The sequence below is a fragment of the Carica papaya genome, chromosome 7 (genome assembly GCF_054855325.1).
Source record: "Carica papaya isolate Zhongbai chromosome 7, ASM5485532v1, whole genome shotgun sequence".
Taxonomy (NCBI): domain Eukaryota; kingdom Viridiplantae; phylum Streptophyta; class Magnoliopsida; order Brassicales; family Caricaceae; genus Carica; species Carica papaya.
In genome coordinates this window covers 24965376-24982001 of record NC_142315.1, presented here as the reverse complement: position 1 = coordinate 24982001, position 16626 = coordinate 24965376, and the positions used below count along the sequence as shown (strand labels likewise).

At 36.1% G+C, this 16626-nt stretch overlaps 2 protein-coding genes and 1 long non-coding RNA gene across 5 annotated transcripts; 2 read left to right on the top strand and 1 right to left on the bottom strand.

Moving 5' to 3' along the window:
- The first annotated feature begins 1715 nt into the window (after positions 1 to 1715).
- On the top strand, positions 1716 to 6162 carry LOC110820827 (exosome complex exonuclease). Of its 3 annotated transcripts, XM_088208000.1 has the most exons (5): positions 1717 to 2169; positions 2277 to 3878; positions 3973 to 4083; positions 5167 to 5315; positions 5770 to 6162. In XM_088208000.1, the coding sequence occupies exon 2, from the start codon at positions 2521 to 2523 to the stop codon at positions 3790 to 3792; it is 1272 nt and encodes a 423-aa protein (XP_088064126.1). In that variant the 5' UTR covers positions 1717 to 2169; positions 2277 to 2520; the 3' UTR covers positions 3793 to 3878; positions 3973 to 4083; positions 5167 to 5315; positions 5770 to 6162. The 3 variants fall into 3 exon arrangements, with proteins under 3 accessions (XP_021906146.2, XP_088064126.1, XP_021906130.2); XM_022050454.2 differs by having other exon boundaries at positions 1716 to 3836; XM_022050438.2 differs by having other exon boundaries at positions 1717 to 3878.
- Positions 6163 to 7912: 1750 nt separating this feature from the next.
- Positions 7913 to 11608, bottom strand: LOC110820853 (tail fiber). The gene is made up of 3 exons (XM_022050466.2): positions 11372 to 11608; positions 9563 to 9794; positions 7913 to 8439 (listed from the first exon to the last, which is right to left on the bottom strand). The coding sequence occupies exons 1-3, from the start codon at positions 11470 to 11472 to the stop codon at positions 8143 to 8145; spliced, it is 630 nt and encodes a 209-aa protein (XP_021906158.2). The 5' UTR covers positions 11473 to 11608; the 3' UTR covers positions 7913 to 8142.
- Positions 11609 to 11789: 181 nt separating this feature from the next.
- LOC148253090 (uncharacterized) lies at positions 11790 to 13361 on the top strand. The gene is made up of 2 exons (XR_015813335.1): positions 11790 to 12044; positions 12365 to 13361. It is a non-coding gene; the product is annotated as an uncharacterized LOC148253090 (long non-coding RNA).
- The last annotated feature ends 3265 nt before the right edge of the window (positions 13362 to 16626 follow it).

Genomic DNA, 16626 nt, shown 5'->3' with positions numbered 1-16626 from the left:
GTTAATCAAAAATTTTATTACACTTCCGCATTTAAGATTTTTAATACATACATCTTCATTTAATTTTCGGGGCCGTTACAGATTGTGTGTGTGTGTGGCCTATTGAGGTCGAGGTGTGGACGGGTTGTGTGTGTGCGTGGCCTATTAGGGTCGAGGTGTGGACGGATGGTGTGTGTGCGTGGCCTATTGTGGTCGAGGTGTGGGGTAGTGGGCATGAGTCACCGATGTTGGTGACGTGCGAGAACGGATTGTGTGTGTGTGTGGTCTACTGGGGTCGAGGTGTGGACAGAGTGGGTGTGTGCGTGGCCTATTGGGGTCGAGGTGTGGACAGATTGTGTGTGTGCGTGGCTTATTGGGGTCGAGGTATGGAGGAGTGAGTATGAGTCGTCGATGTTGGTGACGCGCGAGAATGGTATTGTGTGTGTGAGTGGCCAATGGGGTTGAGAGGTAGAGATGTGAGTATGAGTCGCCGATGTTGGTGACGTGTGGTAATGGTATTCGTGTGCGTGTGTGGCTTCTTGGGGTCGAGGTGGTGGATATGAGCTGCCGATGTTGGTGACACGAGATGGTGGTGTGTGTGCGTGAGTGGCCTATTAGGGTGGAGTATGAGAGAAGGGCGTACGAGTAGTTAATATTGGTTATGAATGTGAACAGGGGCATTTAAGGTGTGACTTCGGCCGAGGAGTCACGTGGGATAGGCACCCGAATAGTCTACCAAGCTAGGGGGGCTGGGGTTGTACTAGGGTAGGGTTGAGGCAGGAGGTAGGTAGTATAGACAGGGTACTTATGGGGGTACTGGAGTTGTTGTTGCTATATGTGTTATTAAATAGCTTGTCTTTCGGGGTAGGTAAATAACGGTTAGTTATAGGGTGGTTCGAAAACATGACTTGGGTAGTGTAAGAGAAATGCATATAGATATACTAACTGTCTTATCACTGCACATTATACCTGCAACTTAGTTTTTATCATATTGAGTTATGTGAACTCACTTTTTGTCGTTTTTTCAGATGAAGTAGGGATGGAGCCGGGATTTGAGTTGCTGGGTACGAAGCCTAGTCTTTAGCGCCATCGGGCTAGGGTCTCCTTGTGGCAGGCTACCGCCTGTAAAAGTTTATATTAGTATAGATGTTGACTTGTTGGAAAGGTATGGTATGGGGTGTCATTGATGTATAGTTAGAATTACAAGTTTACCTTGATTTAGAATAATGAACTGTGAACCAGTTTTGCTTATGGGTAATGCTATTGGTATGAAATTGGCGTGTTGGGTCATAGGATTGTTGATCGTATGCTGTTGAAAAAAAAACGGAGCATTACAAGAGCATAGTGAGAAATTGTAATACTTAATTTAGTAAAACTAAATATTTAATTTATTTGTATATTGATGGAGTTATGGTGATTAAATTAAATTAAATTAAATTAAATCTCAACAATTTTATTATGTTCGTGGACAAAAAAATATTTTCAAACTAATAAATTCTTTTAATTAAAATAAGTAATTGATTTAAAAAAATTTGGTATATTATTTTTTTTTTGGAAAACAAGATTAAAGGCTAGACCATATTAAATTCGATTACATTAATAGGGGGGGCTTTTAGAAAACTACATTAAATTAAACATTAATCCTCTTATAAGCCCATTAAGAAGTAGTGTCCCCAAGATTATTTCAAAATGGATCAAAACATGTTGCCCATGTAAATTGGGCCACGAAATGGATCTAATTCTCGCCTCCCCAGTTTCTCTGGACCTCGTTTTCTTCTTTGTTGATGCTCAGGTTTGGGGAGCATTGAATCAAAATGAAGCTGGGCATAGGTGATCATCCATCTACGAAGCTGTCGACCTGTGCGGGAAAGAGGAAGAGCGGGAAGAAAGAAAGCGCCAGAGAACGCGGGAGACTGAGCTGAGAGAGTAGACGAATCGGTGAGTTAGATAGAGAAAGAATCAGAGGAGACCTCTTGGGAGTCTGATTTCAAAAACAGGAGGAGAAATTGAATGACACAGTGAGGCGGAGAGAGAGCTGAGATTGAAATGAAAATTGGAGAAGATGAGGGGCGGAAATTGAGGAAAAATTGGAGAGAGTAAAGAGATAGCTGAGAATCGAAAGGGAAGAAGGAAAAGGGAAAAACATTTTTCTGAATTCGCATCGTGTTAGAGCTTACTGTCGCGCCCTAGGTAATAAATTTATAAACTCCTGATTTCATATTCAATCGGAATGTAGTTAGGAATTTTTCTTTTACGTTTAGTTAGCTGACAGTCGTCGTTTGCATTGGTTCACATAGGCGGATATGGATACACTAAACATCTGAAATGGTACAGATGAAAGAATGTTTTGAGGAAATACCTATAACATATTTGATTTAATGTCAAAATGAAGTCATATATGTCTTATGATGCCTGAAGCTCTCTCTCTCCAAGTTAAAGGTGCTGATTCGAATTAAGTTGGTGGAAATTTGTTACAAGAGTTCTAGGCTTGTGCAAAGAATGAGATTAACTTATTTATGATAGAACGTGGCTATAGCTTTAATGGCTTTTATGCATATTCAAAAGCTTCTCTGTGGAGCAAAATATCTCACAAGCAAGCCAAATCGGGTTGTGCGCATGACTGTGGTGCTATATCACTGCTCTGGAGAATCTCCTGAGGAGTTCTTGCCCGGTGATTGGTATGAAAAAATGTTCCCTAAGCTAACTAGAATTGCCCGCTCATTAGAAGATGTTGATTTAATTGATGGAAGGCTAGTGAATGTCAATGATAAATTGATCATCATTGATGATAATGTCGAGCAGAGGATGCGTTATTTCAAGTCTCTTACCAGTGTCTTTATTGGGTCTTCCTTGAATCAGATGAGACTGAAGGAAACTATGGTCGGCATGCAGCGCTGTGGACAATGCACGGAGTTTGATTATTTTAGCAAACCAAGCGAGAGACAGCCTGTTGTTGTGAATTCACTAACCAAAATTAGCAGTGTGCTTAATATTTCTGCACAGCAAAGGAAGTTGGTCCGTATCATGATAAGTCCACAGGTTACACAGCACCAGATATGGAGAGGTGCATTGGAGGAGATATTAAATGGGTTGAAAGTGGAAATAGATTTGTTGAATTTTAGATGCCCGAGCAAAGGAATAAAGATGGCCCAGCAGATCATTTCTAGCTGTCTGAAGTTCTTGGCGGACTCAACCCTTTACAGTGAGCCTGACTCCTGTTCATGGATGAGGCCTGCACCGGTGAAAATTGTTAATCCTCTGGTTTCTTGCAAGTGGGAAGATGTGCTTGAGATGTTCAATGATCTCATCAAGTATTTAAAAGGCGAAAAGGGTCTGGAAAATCACATGACAAAGCTCGAGGTTATGAAAGAAGGGCTTTTTCAAATCAAGGATGTACTAGTTGATAACAGCATTGGATATAGAGAGGCCAGGCATCATCAGAGTCTTGTGCAAAAGAAACTCAGTAAAACATTAGGTCACTCATCAAGGTGCTTGTTCACACTTTTGTTATATTATCTCAATCGTCGTGTTAGAGACATTGAAGTGGATCTCTGTGGTGGATTTTATGAGAATGAGGCCGAGAAAAGGTTTTGCTTGAGTATGGGAAGGATTTTGACCTCAAAAGATGAGAAGATGATTCAGAGAGGCGTCAAGCAGCTTGACAGGGCTCTTAGCCTCTTTAAGTTTGTGTGGGAAACGGCAGGTAAGAAAGATGTTTTAGAGCTGCAAGGGCATTTGTGGTGCATAGATTCTGAGGAGAGATCACTTGCATACAGAGGAAATGCATTCTTTGTACATGGCATAAGTATTTGAGGGCTATGCTATGTTGCCATAAACAGATTCGATGTCTTGATTAGGTACTTGACAATAATATTGTCACAACTTCCATAGTCATCCGGGTATAAATGAAACAACCTTTTTCTGAATGTTTAAATCAACAACGTTAAAAAGTTTAGGAGATATGAACTGCCTGAGCTGAATATTTGCTGGCAGGGGCATAGAGTCTGGAAGGGAGCACAATGAACATTAATGCTTCAAAGCTATAAGCAGCTCTTAAAGGAGTCCTGAAATCTTCAGAGAAAGCAAACCGCCAATTGTGCCAAGGTATATTATAATATGCATTCTGATCTACATATATGATTCCAGAATAATCAAGCTTATAATAGCAGCACAATTAATTAAAATAGACACCAGAAATTATCCTATTTAATTTGGACGATAGAACATATATTCTGTATAATGGTCAGAATAATAATATAATCGGTACAAGAGTGCCAAGTTCTATTATGGTATGTCTTCAAATCTTTCTGGAGAATAGCTTAGTAGGAAATCCAAAAGCTGTCATAATATTGACGCAGAGTTTGCACACCATATGATCTGCTGCAGTAGAGTCTCCCAGCCAGTTGACCAGAATTTCCTTGGATAAAATTGATATCTTTGGTGGTGTTTTAATCAGCTAACCTATCAATATGATATTTTCTTATATGAAAGATTTCTATGGAAAGCAATGACACTGCTCTGTCGCCAATAAATTTTCGATTAGAATTTTGTTATGGTCTGTTTAACTCGATTTTGGGAATTTCCAGCACTCTATTGAACTGTGCATTGAATAAGTTTTTTTGTTAGGAATTCAGTGCCATTATCATTCCTGCCTCATTCAAATCGATGACACCATTAAGATTCTTTAACATAGTTCCATCTTCTGGAAGCAAATTCAATGAGAAGTGTGTAAAATGACCATACCAGATTAGTAAAGTGGGTTACTGATTTCCCTTCCATGCTTATATTCTGGAAGTTGTAGTAGGTGAAGTGAAAGGAACTCATGAGAAAGTGAGGAGTTGTCTATATCTTTTTTGGAGTAAACAATTGAACCATTCAGTTCTCACAAGGACAAAAAGGGGAATCTAGTTTTCGAGCAAAATGATATCTAGGTGCATACCTTGGGGTAACCTCTTGCCCCCTGTGAGAGAATCCTTTGGAAAGGAATGCAAGACCACTGAATGGTGATCATGATTATTATTATGACATTTAAATTACTCCTTGACATAGTGTATGATGATGAAGATAGCATCAAATGGAATCATCTCCATAGTGATGTTGAATTCTATCTTCCCTCTGTTTTATGTTGTCCACGAGCTCACCTATGGTAATTTTTGTTTGTGTTGTCTCTTCTGCTTGATAACTCAGCTTAAAATCATCCATGGGCTCCACTTCTTTCTTCCGATGGTGGAAGAGCCAAAGGAAACCAGATAAGGAGTGTAGGCTTCTTCTTTCAACTTGTGAAGACAGAGAGGAATGCTGTAGATGCAACTGTCTGCTGACAACCAGGGCTCCAGGTTCTTTATCTTCTCTTTGATGCCTTTCGTCAAGTTTGAATTTGGTCCTAATCTGGATCTTAGTTCAGTCTGGTCCGGACGGAAAATAAATATTTTATTAATTTTTAATACCTTTTATTTTGCTGTTAGTTTAAGTGTTAACTTTACATTACTTTTTATGATTTTTAAAGCTTTATAGTAAAAAATGAGTAGTACAAAAATGTTCAATTATTGTTATTTTATTTTAAAATATTATTTCATGTATATTTTTAGCTAAAACATACTTCAGAAAAAAAGAAAAAAGCTGTGCAGACCAGAGTGAATCAAATCAGGCTGGTCCTCTGGTTTCCTCCCATTTTCGGTCTGATTTTTTTTTTTTATTTCTAGTCTTTGATCGGGTCCGTTTTGATTAACTTGCTACGTGATAAAACTTCAGCAGTAGATATGTTCAGTTTCTGTATCATTTTTTGTGCAGACGAGAAGAATTCATACATCATACTATGCTGGTCTGAGGAAGGATTTGAAGGCATGCGGCAGTAGGCCTTGGCAGTTGACCCGCATGGTGGGCAATCCTGAAACATGATTACTTCAAGTCTCCCTGGAGAGTTCCGTCCAAAATTGCAGCTTTAATATTGTTGCCATTTGCCTCCTAAACCAACTGTATGTTCTATCATCCGAATTAGATAAGGTCCATTTCCAGTGTCTATTTCAATTAGTTATGAGTTTGGTTATTTTGGAGTCGTATGTATGTAAGTTTTCACAATAGTTATGAGTTCCTTGAATCTAGTTTACGTTTCTTGCAAGATGTGATGAATTAAGTACACAAATTAAAGTAAAAAAGAATAATTAGTCAGTGTAATTCATATCATTTGGTCAATCTAATCTATTTCAGTGAAATGATGAATGAAGAAACGTCTTTTTTTGGAAATTATAATTTCTATTTAGGCTCTTCCAAACTTTGGCTCAAATAAGATAGCGAGGTGTGTCATCTTGAAAATGAAATTACATATATACCACTTGTATAAAATAAAAACGTTAGTGATATGGTACCATTTGGGCTTTGTCTTCACACTTCTAAGCCTAATATTTACTGCATGACCAAAGCCCTCTTTACTAAATATTTGATCTTTTAGAACCAAGACATATAGCATCAACAACATTCATGTTAAAAATTAGACTCATGATATACTGCAATTTTACATTTTACCACACCAGATTTGCTGTTTTACGTAAAAAATTAAAGAAAAAATCATGGTATAAAAATTTTATACACTCTGTCTTAGTAGAGGTTCTCTTAATTTTTTTGGATAAATGAAGGGAAAAACTTGCTGTTTTCTTTTTGCTAGTTTTATACATTCTTGTCATATATCTTTTTTTATCTGAAAATAAAAATAAGTTTTTGTCATATTTTGTGCTATTGATTATGTAATTTATGCATTTTAGAATTTTTTTTTCTTATTTTTATAGATAAAATTATTGATAGAGGATCTAAGGACACCATAGTTTGTGCAATATGGTACTTTTGCTTCAGTTTTATACAAGTGTGATGATTTTTGTGTATTACAGCAAACCTTGTGGAGTAAAACATGACATATGATTTATAAGCTCTAAACTAGTAAATTATGGAAGTGATTTGATAAAATAAGTTTATAACCTCTGTTAGTTTATTTAGATATTGTGTATGTCTATATATATACACACACACACACATGACATCCAAAAAACTACCAGAGGTTATAAACTGATTCTATCAACCGCTTATAAGTTATATACATATATACATGAAGATACATGCCCCTGGCCTCTTAAAGAGGCTTGGTTTGGTACTTCAGGTTTTGGTAGAACTAAAACTTATAAGCGGTTGATTTTGTCACAATAATTAAAAAGAAGTTCTTATTAAAAAGATAAATATGACAGATTGTATGGAAATGGTATTCTTAAAATTGTTAAAGAAGTTATTTCATCTTTTACTTGCTTAATATTGACGTTTATTAGAATAATTTTCTAAAATCTCAATTGCAAAAGTTTATAAATTACTCCATTTATAACTTCTTTGTTACGTACAGAATGTATAACAAATTTGATCACTATCACGAGCTTATAAATTTATGTTAGTCAAAAAATAAACTAATATAAATACCTTTAACTTATAATTTTTTTTAAACAAAATGCATAAAATTACTGAATTCTTACCTAATGGTAAAGACATCCTGATTCCCTCTGATTCTCCGAAGAAGGTTTCGATATGGGGGGTTCTTTACCCTTCAAAAGTATCTTATCTAGAATTCCAAAAGATAAAAAGTAACTAATGCAAGTCATGAAATATAAAACAAAGTCACCTTAATCTACACCAAATCATCGTCCCCAAGTGCTTCATAATTTTGTGCGCTCCGTTTATCTGTATCTGTATCTTTTTTTTTTTTTTTTTTTTTTAATCTGGATAAAAATTTAGTGGGATAGCAATGCATATTCTTACACCTAGGATCTAGCCTTCAAACTAAACCTAGAATAAGGATTTGGTAAACTCACCGGGCTGTGCTTCCTGGAGAGTGTAGTTCTTAGGACAGGTTTGGAACTTCAGGCTCAGCAGACATTAAGCAGATGAATGTAATTGCAAATTTGTTTAGACAAAAGAAGTAAATTTCATTCATCCATAAACTCTCTGGCAAAGCAAAGTTATCAACGATGCCTTCTTACAAGTAACCCAGTGGCAACAAAATAAACAGAAAATTTTACACTAATTTTAACACCTTTTGGTCATAAGAAAAAATTCGTAGTGTTGATTTTTGATAAGAATATAACAAAATGGGGATTGTTTTTTGCACTCCAAGGATACTACATTTTTAACTTATTTCAGCTTAGATTTTGACGAGCTCTGGAGGGGCCTAGCAACTGCACGAGCTGGTGTGCTTCTCATCACCTTCTTTGTATCGTACTTTATAGATGAGAAGGCACAGACAAGAGCTACCAACATAGTTGGATAGACATAAAGAGCTTTACTAGGATCTGTATTTGCCGGCTTCCCCAAAATCCCTTCCTTGATCAGACCCCAAGTTACCAGAAGAGTTCCAAACATGCTCATCCTCCCCGGTTTCAGAATTCCCACAAGTGCTCCTGCCACAGAGAAGTAGCTTCCCGCAAGAACCTGCCAAAAGAATCAGTAGACAGACATTGAGTTACTAGCACATAAAATGACAGTCTGGACGGTTTTCTGAGTGATTTGAAACAGATTTGGCAGAAACCATGGTCGAAATGTGATATGGCCTAGGGGTCCCAACAACATGGTGATCATTTGCAGGGGTTACCTACTAATGTACATGGACCCACAGCGACAAGGAAAATACACCAAAGTCTACTTAAGTGCTCCAGTTTGAGTTAGAGGTAATTAAATAACCAGTTGGTTAGCATTTAGACTAGGAAGTCATATTAGGAGTTTCTGCATTTTAGTTTTTTGATCACTGATAAGAGAGGTAATTTAGGAGTTGGGTGAGTCATAGGATCTAGAAAGCCTGATGCTGAGGCTTGCCCATACGTATGTATGCAGATATCATCAATAGAGATAATCAAAATTAGTTACTCAAGGCCGCTTAAAGTCCTTTGAACTCAAGAGACAGGGTTTTCTCATATGAACATCTTGCTAAAAATTCAAGATAGTTAGAAAAGGAATGGAATCTATTACACAGGCAGCAGGCTTGTTCCAAGATTTTCCAATCAGTTGATCTATAACGAATCCCAATCTTGGATCCTATCAAAATCATATTCAAAGAATGTTGTGGATGGAGCAGAAAACTGCAATCATGACTCCTATACTCCTATTGAACATGATCTATGTCTTCGGCTCTCAATCAATTGTATGCTAAGTAGTACTCCATGTCAATAAAGAGGAGAATTGATGTTTTACAAAACTAACTCAGCTTGCTAGTTTGCATATGCAAAAAATCATTTACAACTCAAGGATTAAAAAGACAAATTTTTTAAAAAAAGTTATGAGTCAACCAAACACAAGGCTGAGAAACTAAATCTAGATGGCTGTCTGTGTACACATGAGATAAATGCTGTTTGTAAAGTAATGCCACTAGGAAAAAATTATAGCAGAAATTTATTGCCATATTAATTTTTAGTACCATGACAAGGAAGAAAATTAATTATATTATCGACACAAAATGGATCCTAAGTAGAAGTATCAAAACCGTAGCTTCCAAATACTAATAATAAATCAATGCACATTTAGAAATTAAAGATTAAAAAGTAAAGATGAAAGATAGAACCTCTAAACGCTGGAGATCAGTAACTGGAGGAGCTTCCTTCACATTGGTCAGGTTATAGATGTTTAACAGATTTTCCCAACTTGGAATAGTCATGTTTGTGACAAGGCCATGCACAATAGCTCCAGGGTAAAGGAGGGACTTAATTACAGGAACTGGAAAGATCTCACTAGCAATCAACTGGGATGATGTAACATGGATCGGTGTCATGCACATACCAGATCTGCATGGGACCCTGAGAAAAATAAAGGTAAAAACAATTAAACTAAAAATGAAGAAAGGAGTCCTACATTTCCATTTTGTTTTCTAGTTCAACACGTTCTTGGATTTACACAGTAGACTTGTTTAGTTCAGTTATTTATCTCCCTTTTTCTATTAACTCTTGCTTTAGCAGAAGGTAATGAAATAGCCAAAGGAAGACCATAATATTGAACCATCCATCTTCAAGTTGGTTTTAACTCCAACATTTATGTCTCAAAGTTTTGTTAGATATATTTCTTCCAGAGATTAAGTGAGGCAGACAATTTATTGTTTCAAAGATTATTTCTTATAATTAGCAGATAATTTTATTTGATAGCCTCTAACTAATCACTATTAGGATAAGGAATATAAATAAATCTCAACTCTTTTAAGGATGTAGTTAGTTTTCTTGATGTAAGGAACTACTAAGGTCTAAATTATCTTAAGATTTCTAGTTTAGCACACAGGTGATTGTTCTGTCAAATACAGGAATCTATCAAATAAGCCTACAAATAAGCATGTGGTTTTCTATAAAATTTTTAGTTCTCTAAATATTTTTAATTATAGTTATTGGGCAACAAGGATCTGGATCTTCTAATAATATCAATTATAAAATAATATACTGCTTGAAAAATTGGATGTGTGCAATTCCGTTCTCGCAATTATAAATTATTTCTAACTGCAGGGGGCATATATGAACAAGGAAATGTAACTGAGAGGTACTGGCCTGAAATGATCTTCTATCCCAGTCCACAACTTCTTAAGGGAAAATAGAGATCAAAATCAATAAACCAATAAGCCAATTACCAAAATAATCTATGAATAACCCAAGATAACATTTGAACAGATTTCTTCTAGACAAAAACCAGTAAAGTTACAACATAGTTTTATATTCAGTTCAGATCAGGAGCATCTAATTTCCTTCAACAGAATTTTTCAGCATTTACTCACCTGGATAACAGCCAAAGGCCTAATGTATAAAGTGAAAAAGTGAGAAATTAAAGGTAAAACGACAAACCCAGAGGATAAAACACTTACGATAAACTGTTTTTTCTGAGTGAAAATTCAAAAACAAATTGGGTAATGAACTCCTACGTGGAAGATTGTAGCAGATAAAGTAGGTCTGATCTTTCTCTTTTATGCTTTCTTCTCCTCCATGCTTTTCCAACAAACAACTTCTAACTAGGGCTTCAAACGATTCAATCGCTCATGTTATGACTACTAAACTTCTAATTTCAATTACATCCTACGTCAAAGCTCTGCTTGACCAATAGAAGAAAAGTAAAAAAACTAAAAACAGAGCTTCAGAAATCTTCAAACCTCCATAATTCTAAACCAAAATAGTAAACAGATTCATAGGTCAAAGATTCTAAGTTGGCTGAACACCCATAAGCCAAAACTTGAATATAGACGAAATTGTAAGATTCCGATCAAAGACGAGTTGCCTAGTGATGATTTCAAGAGATTCGGAGACATCGATATTGAAATGGACGGAAATTGAGGTAGAGAGATTAGACGAGTTCGTGAAATTTTTCATTTCAGATGGAGGAGAAAAGATTTAAAGTAGATTACCTGAAGAGAGGGACTTGAAGTATGATTAAGAAAAAATATACGCGCGATGCTATCGATGGTAGACTGCCAAGCCATCGCTTCGATGCTGTTGAAGTTGCCATTTTTGGGCTCGGAGAGAGAAAGAAGTAAATCTTGTTGCGAGGAAGAAGACGAAATTCTAGGGGGAGCCGAGATCAGACAGCGATGATCAGCGTCTTGTAAGTCTCTCCTTCAATTCGAAACGGTGCGTTTTCGTGTTTAAAGATAACAAACTGGTAACACCACCACGCGCCGTTTGAAAGTTATGAACTGTCCGACTTCTTCCAAGCATAAAACGATGCCGTTGGAGTTCCAAATGTTTTAAACGTTAATACATTATAAGGAAAAATCCAGGTGAAATTAGACGACGCCATTTGAAGACGGGGTTTTCTCCTTTGTAAGTGCAGAGAAAGAAAGGAGGTATGAGAGCATTATCGTGGTCAATTAATCAGCTATACCTTTTACTTCATCATCGAAGACTTCAGTTTCTCTCTAAGTGTTTCGCCATCTTTCTCCTTCTTCGTTCGCGAGCGGGTCTTGTTCTTCTGTTCCAGAACTCCAGTCTGATTCTGCCACGTCATTCTCCTTCTCGCTCGGTCCTTTCTTTGGCGCGCCGTCGAAACCAGAACGCGGCAATCGCATTGAGAAAAAGAAGGTAAGCAACACTAAATTTTTCTGGATCTCGAGAAGTTGAGGGATGACAACGAAAATGAGATACGAGGTTTTTTCTGGTCAAGTAATTTTTGCTTGAAACAAGGGGATTTCTCGATAATTAAACTGGTTTTAAGTCTTAGAGGAAAGTTGTGATTAGATATCATTTTTCATGGTAGGTTTACGGTTAGGGGAAAACAATCCGATAATTTTGCATGTTAGGCTAGAAATTTACTTTTCTTGAGTATCCTGAACAAATTAGGAGGAAGTTTTCGTGCACAAAACTTCGTACATGTGATTAATTTATTTTATTATTTGTAACAGAAAAGTTTTGCTCGTAACAACATTAGAGGAAGGAGAGGAGAATTTGGATGGTGATTCATTCGAAGCACTCCTTAGTCAATTGGAAGAAGGTGTTAAATATGATAATGCATTAAAAAGACGATGATGATAAATTAAATGAAGAAGACATTGATGCACTTATCAGACTTTGTAATAAATCTGGAGGTGTATTTAGTGAAAAACACACGCTAAATAGACCAGATTTTGAAGAAATTGGTGAGGAGAAGAAGCTTGCTGAGGAAGCCAAAAATGAGAGAAAAGAAAGAACTTGATTTTGTGGATGGTGAAAAATGAGGATTTATTCATTAATGAAGAAGTACAAAAGTATTTATTAGAACAATTGTGTGTAATTACTTGTAAATAGTGGATCAAAATGTAAATATTCAGAATTTAGGGCCAGATTAACTTAGGGCTATTTATAAATCTGACCCTAAATTATGAATATATATATTTTGACCTACTATTTACAAATAATTATACACAATTGTTTTAAGAAATATCTTTGTATTTCTTCATTAATGAATTAATCCTCAATTTTCACAATTCACAAAATTCGAATTATTTCTTTTCTCTCATTTTTGGCTTCCCAAGCATGATTTTTCTCGCCGATTTCTTTAAAATTAGGTTCATTTAATGTGTGTTTTTCATTAACTATACATTCAGATTTACTACAAAATTTGATATGGTATCAGAGATATTGTATTATCTTTAGTCGATCAGAGTTGGTGAACGTTCAAAGAAACCCTAGATTTTGTATTTATGTGTTTTTCATTCATCGGAAGCTCCATGGATGCATCTGTGAGTTCAGACTCACCGGAACTTTAGGAAGCAATTTCAAATCCTTACTATTGCATCCGAGTGAGAATTCTTCATCTCGGCTTATGTCTATAGTGCTTAGAGGTAACAATTGTCATTCTTGGTTTCGCTCGATACGTATGACTTTAATTTTCAAGAATAAGTTGAAGCTTGTTGATGGATCTCTTCTTGTTCCTCATGGAGATGATCGCCCTTATGGTCCATGGGAACACTGTAATACTCTAGTTGTTCCCTAAATAATGAGATTATTATTGCCTCTTATAGCACAGAGCGTAATGGAAAGATTTACAGGATAGATTCTCATAGAGTGTTATAATATGTGTTTCCAATCTTTAAGATGAAATATATTCATTGAAGTAAGGAACACAATTGGTTATTGACGACATCACTCAGATGAAAATACTGTGGGGCGAACTCTTAAACTTGAGACCTTACCTGTATGTAAGTGTGAATCAAGATGTGCATGTAATGTTACAAATTCAAATAGAAGATATTGGGAAGAGGATAAAATAATCCGGTTTCTTAAAGGACTACATGAGTCTTTTAGTGTAGTGAAGTGTCAAATTCTACTTATTGAGCCTCTGCTGACTCGGAATAAGGTCTTTACATTGGTCTTGCAACATGAGCGGAGTCTCAATGCAGGAGTTCATGTGCAATACGAATCAAATATACTCTATGCAAATAAGTCTTTAAGTCAACAACAGAAAGTGACCAGTACTTGCAATCCTGGAGGTAATAAGTAGAATAATGCAACAATTGGTAATAAACGACCAACCTGTACACATTGTGAATTTGTAGACCACACAATGGATAAATGTTATAAGAAGCACGGTTATCCACCAGGCTATAAACCTAAGTTGTGGAATGTATCAAGTGTCAATCAAACCAGTACTCAGTTAGTAGAAAATAGTTTTGAAGTAGCTGAATCCTGTGTGAGATTCAACTTTCAGTGTAATGTTTAAGATGATTTGCATTTTTCATTTACTAAAGAACAATACCAAAAGTTTTTTTTACTTTAATTCAACCTTCACCAGCCTCACCGACTACGCCACAAGTCAACACTCTTACAACCAATTTTCAACCTACTTCACATCTATGTAATATTTTTCCTTTGTTTTCAGTACTACATTAAATAATTGGATAATTGACTATGGGGCTACTGATCATATAGTTGGTTGCATTGAGGTATTTGATTTATGTAGGTCTGTAGATAATACTTAAGTGTATATTTCTTGGATATCCTTCTTTTATCAAAGGATACAAAGTTTATGATTTCCAATCTGACTTTGTTGAGCATATCTTTCCTTTCATTCCTTTATCTAATAAATCTTCAAGTAATTTTGTGTTGCCTCATATAGATGATCCCATGACAGTTTTTGGTGATAATGCTTAGTCTGTTGAGCAACAAGATATTGCAGGCTGTGAGGTCTCTCTAGCACTAATTAGTACTGGTAATACATCTCAGCCTTTATCTCCTGTTATTCCTTTTCATATATCATCTGATTCTTTCCAAAATCATGTATAAAACAATGATAATGACCCTGATTCCAATATTCATCCGACACTTACACATATTGACATATTGCCAAGAAAATCTACTAGATCTAGGAAACATCCATCTCATTTTCATGACTATTATCTATGTGGTTTTAATTCCCTAGTCAATTCCAATGTGTTCATTCCCCATTGCATTTTCCGATTTATCTCTTATGACAATATTGATGAAGGCCATAAATCTTTTGTCTTTGCTGCCTCACAAAAAATGGAACCTAAAACTTACAACCAAGCTATAATTTTCCCTGTTGGAAAGAAGTAATGCAGGTTGAAATAAATACGTTAGAGGAGAATCGCATATGGGATTTGGTTCCATTACTTGAAAATAAAGAAGCCTATTGGATGTAAAATTTATAACCAAACTGTTTATTTTCTCTGTTGGAAAGAGGCAATGCAAGTTGAAATAAATGCATTAGAGGAGAATCACACATAAGATTTAGTTACCCTAACTGAAAATCAGAAATCCATTGGATGTAAATGCGTTTACAAAATAAAAAAGAAGGGCAGATGGCTCTGTTGAACGGTATGAAGACAAGTTAGTGGTTAAAGGTCATACTCAGTAATTTGGTATATATTATCTTGATACTTTTTGGCTGTTGCTAAGTTAACCACCATCAGAAGCTTGGTTGCTATTGCTGCTGTTAAAGACAGGTTCCTTCATCACCTTGACATCAATAATGCTTTATTGCATGGTAACTTGCATGAGGAAGCATATTTAAGATTACCACTTGTTTTTAGTCTAATCAGAAAAATCAGGTCTATAAATTGAGAAAAATCTTGTATGGCTTGAAGCAAGCTAGCAAGTAATGGAATTTTAAGCTTACTGAAGCTTTAAAGAGCCAAAGCTTTGCGCAAGCTCATTCTGATTCTTCACTGTTAATCAAGCATTATGGTTTAGATTTTATTGCTCTTGTTGTTTCTGTGGATGATGTTATCTTAGTAAGCAACAGTCTGTCCCAGATTGAGTATGTTAACAAGTTTCTTCATGATACCTTTCGCATAAGGATTTTGGTGAACTTAAAATTCTTTTGGGGGCTTGAAGTTGCTTGTTCTTCTGCAGGTATTAATCTTTGTTAGCGGAAATATACCCTGGACCTATTGTATAATACAGGGATCTTAGGATGCAGACCTGCATCCATGCCTATGACTTCATCTACCAAATTAGCTAAGACAAATGGTTCTCCTAGTGTGGATGTCACCTCCTACAGGTAGCTAGTTGGTAAATCGCTTTATCTTGCTAATATTAGGAATGTCACCACTTTTTTTGTTTAACAATTTGTTAGGTCATTAATGGTGAAAAAGGGAAATAACAAAAAAAAGTGTAAATTAATCTTTTACGTAACATTTAGGGTTAGGGGTAATTAACCCTAATCATCTCTTCATTTTCACAGCCACTATCTCATCCCACGGCTGCTGCTGCATGTTTAATGGCCGCATGATTCCGGTCGCTAATATTGCTTATTTTATTGCTTTAAGGCCTATAAAGGGCTCTGTTTCATGGCTTATAAGGATAACAGAAAAAGTAATAAAATTAACTATCTATTTCTCTTTTGGACTTCGGTCTTCTGTTCTTCTTCTCCTATTCTTTTTTGTCCTTTCTTTTTCATTTGCTTCAAATCAGATAATAATGTTAAAGGCTTCTGACAAGGTGGTATCATAGTAGAAACTGGCCGAATCCTTTGTCGGAGTCGCAACCTGTACTTGGTTAAAAGGAAAGGCCACGATAGTGGCCAAACGAGAGAATCTCGAAACATCCGAACTTATCGTGAAGGATGTTGATCATAAACTTACCTCCTTCATGGAAGAGGTATATGAAATGAGGAGGGAGTTCCCCCAACAGATGAACACCATCATGGCATGGCTTCGCAAGACAC

Coding starts and splice junctions, on each gene's coding strand:
- LOC110820827 (XM_022050454.2), top strand. CDS start 2,521: ATGGCTTTTATGCATATTCAAAAGCTTCTCTGTGGAGCAAAATATCTC.
- LOC110820853 (XM_022050466.2), bottom strand. CDS start 11,472: ATGGCAACTTCAACAGCATCGAAGCGATGGCTTGGCAGTCTACCATCG. Junction 9,795..11,371: donor CTTCAAGTCCCTCTCTTCAG/GTAATCTACTTT, acceptor TATTTTTCTCAG/GGTCCCATGCAGATCTGGTA. Junction 8,440..9,562: donor CTGATCTCCAGCGTTTAGAG/GTTCTATCTTTC, acceptor TTCTTTTGGCAG/GTTCTTGCGGGAAGCTACTT.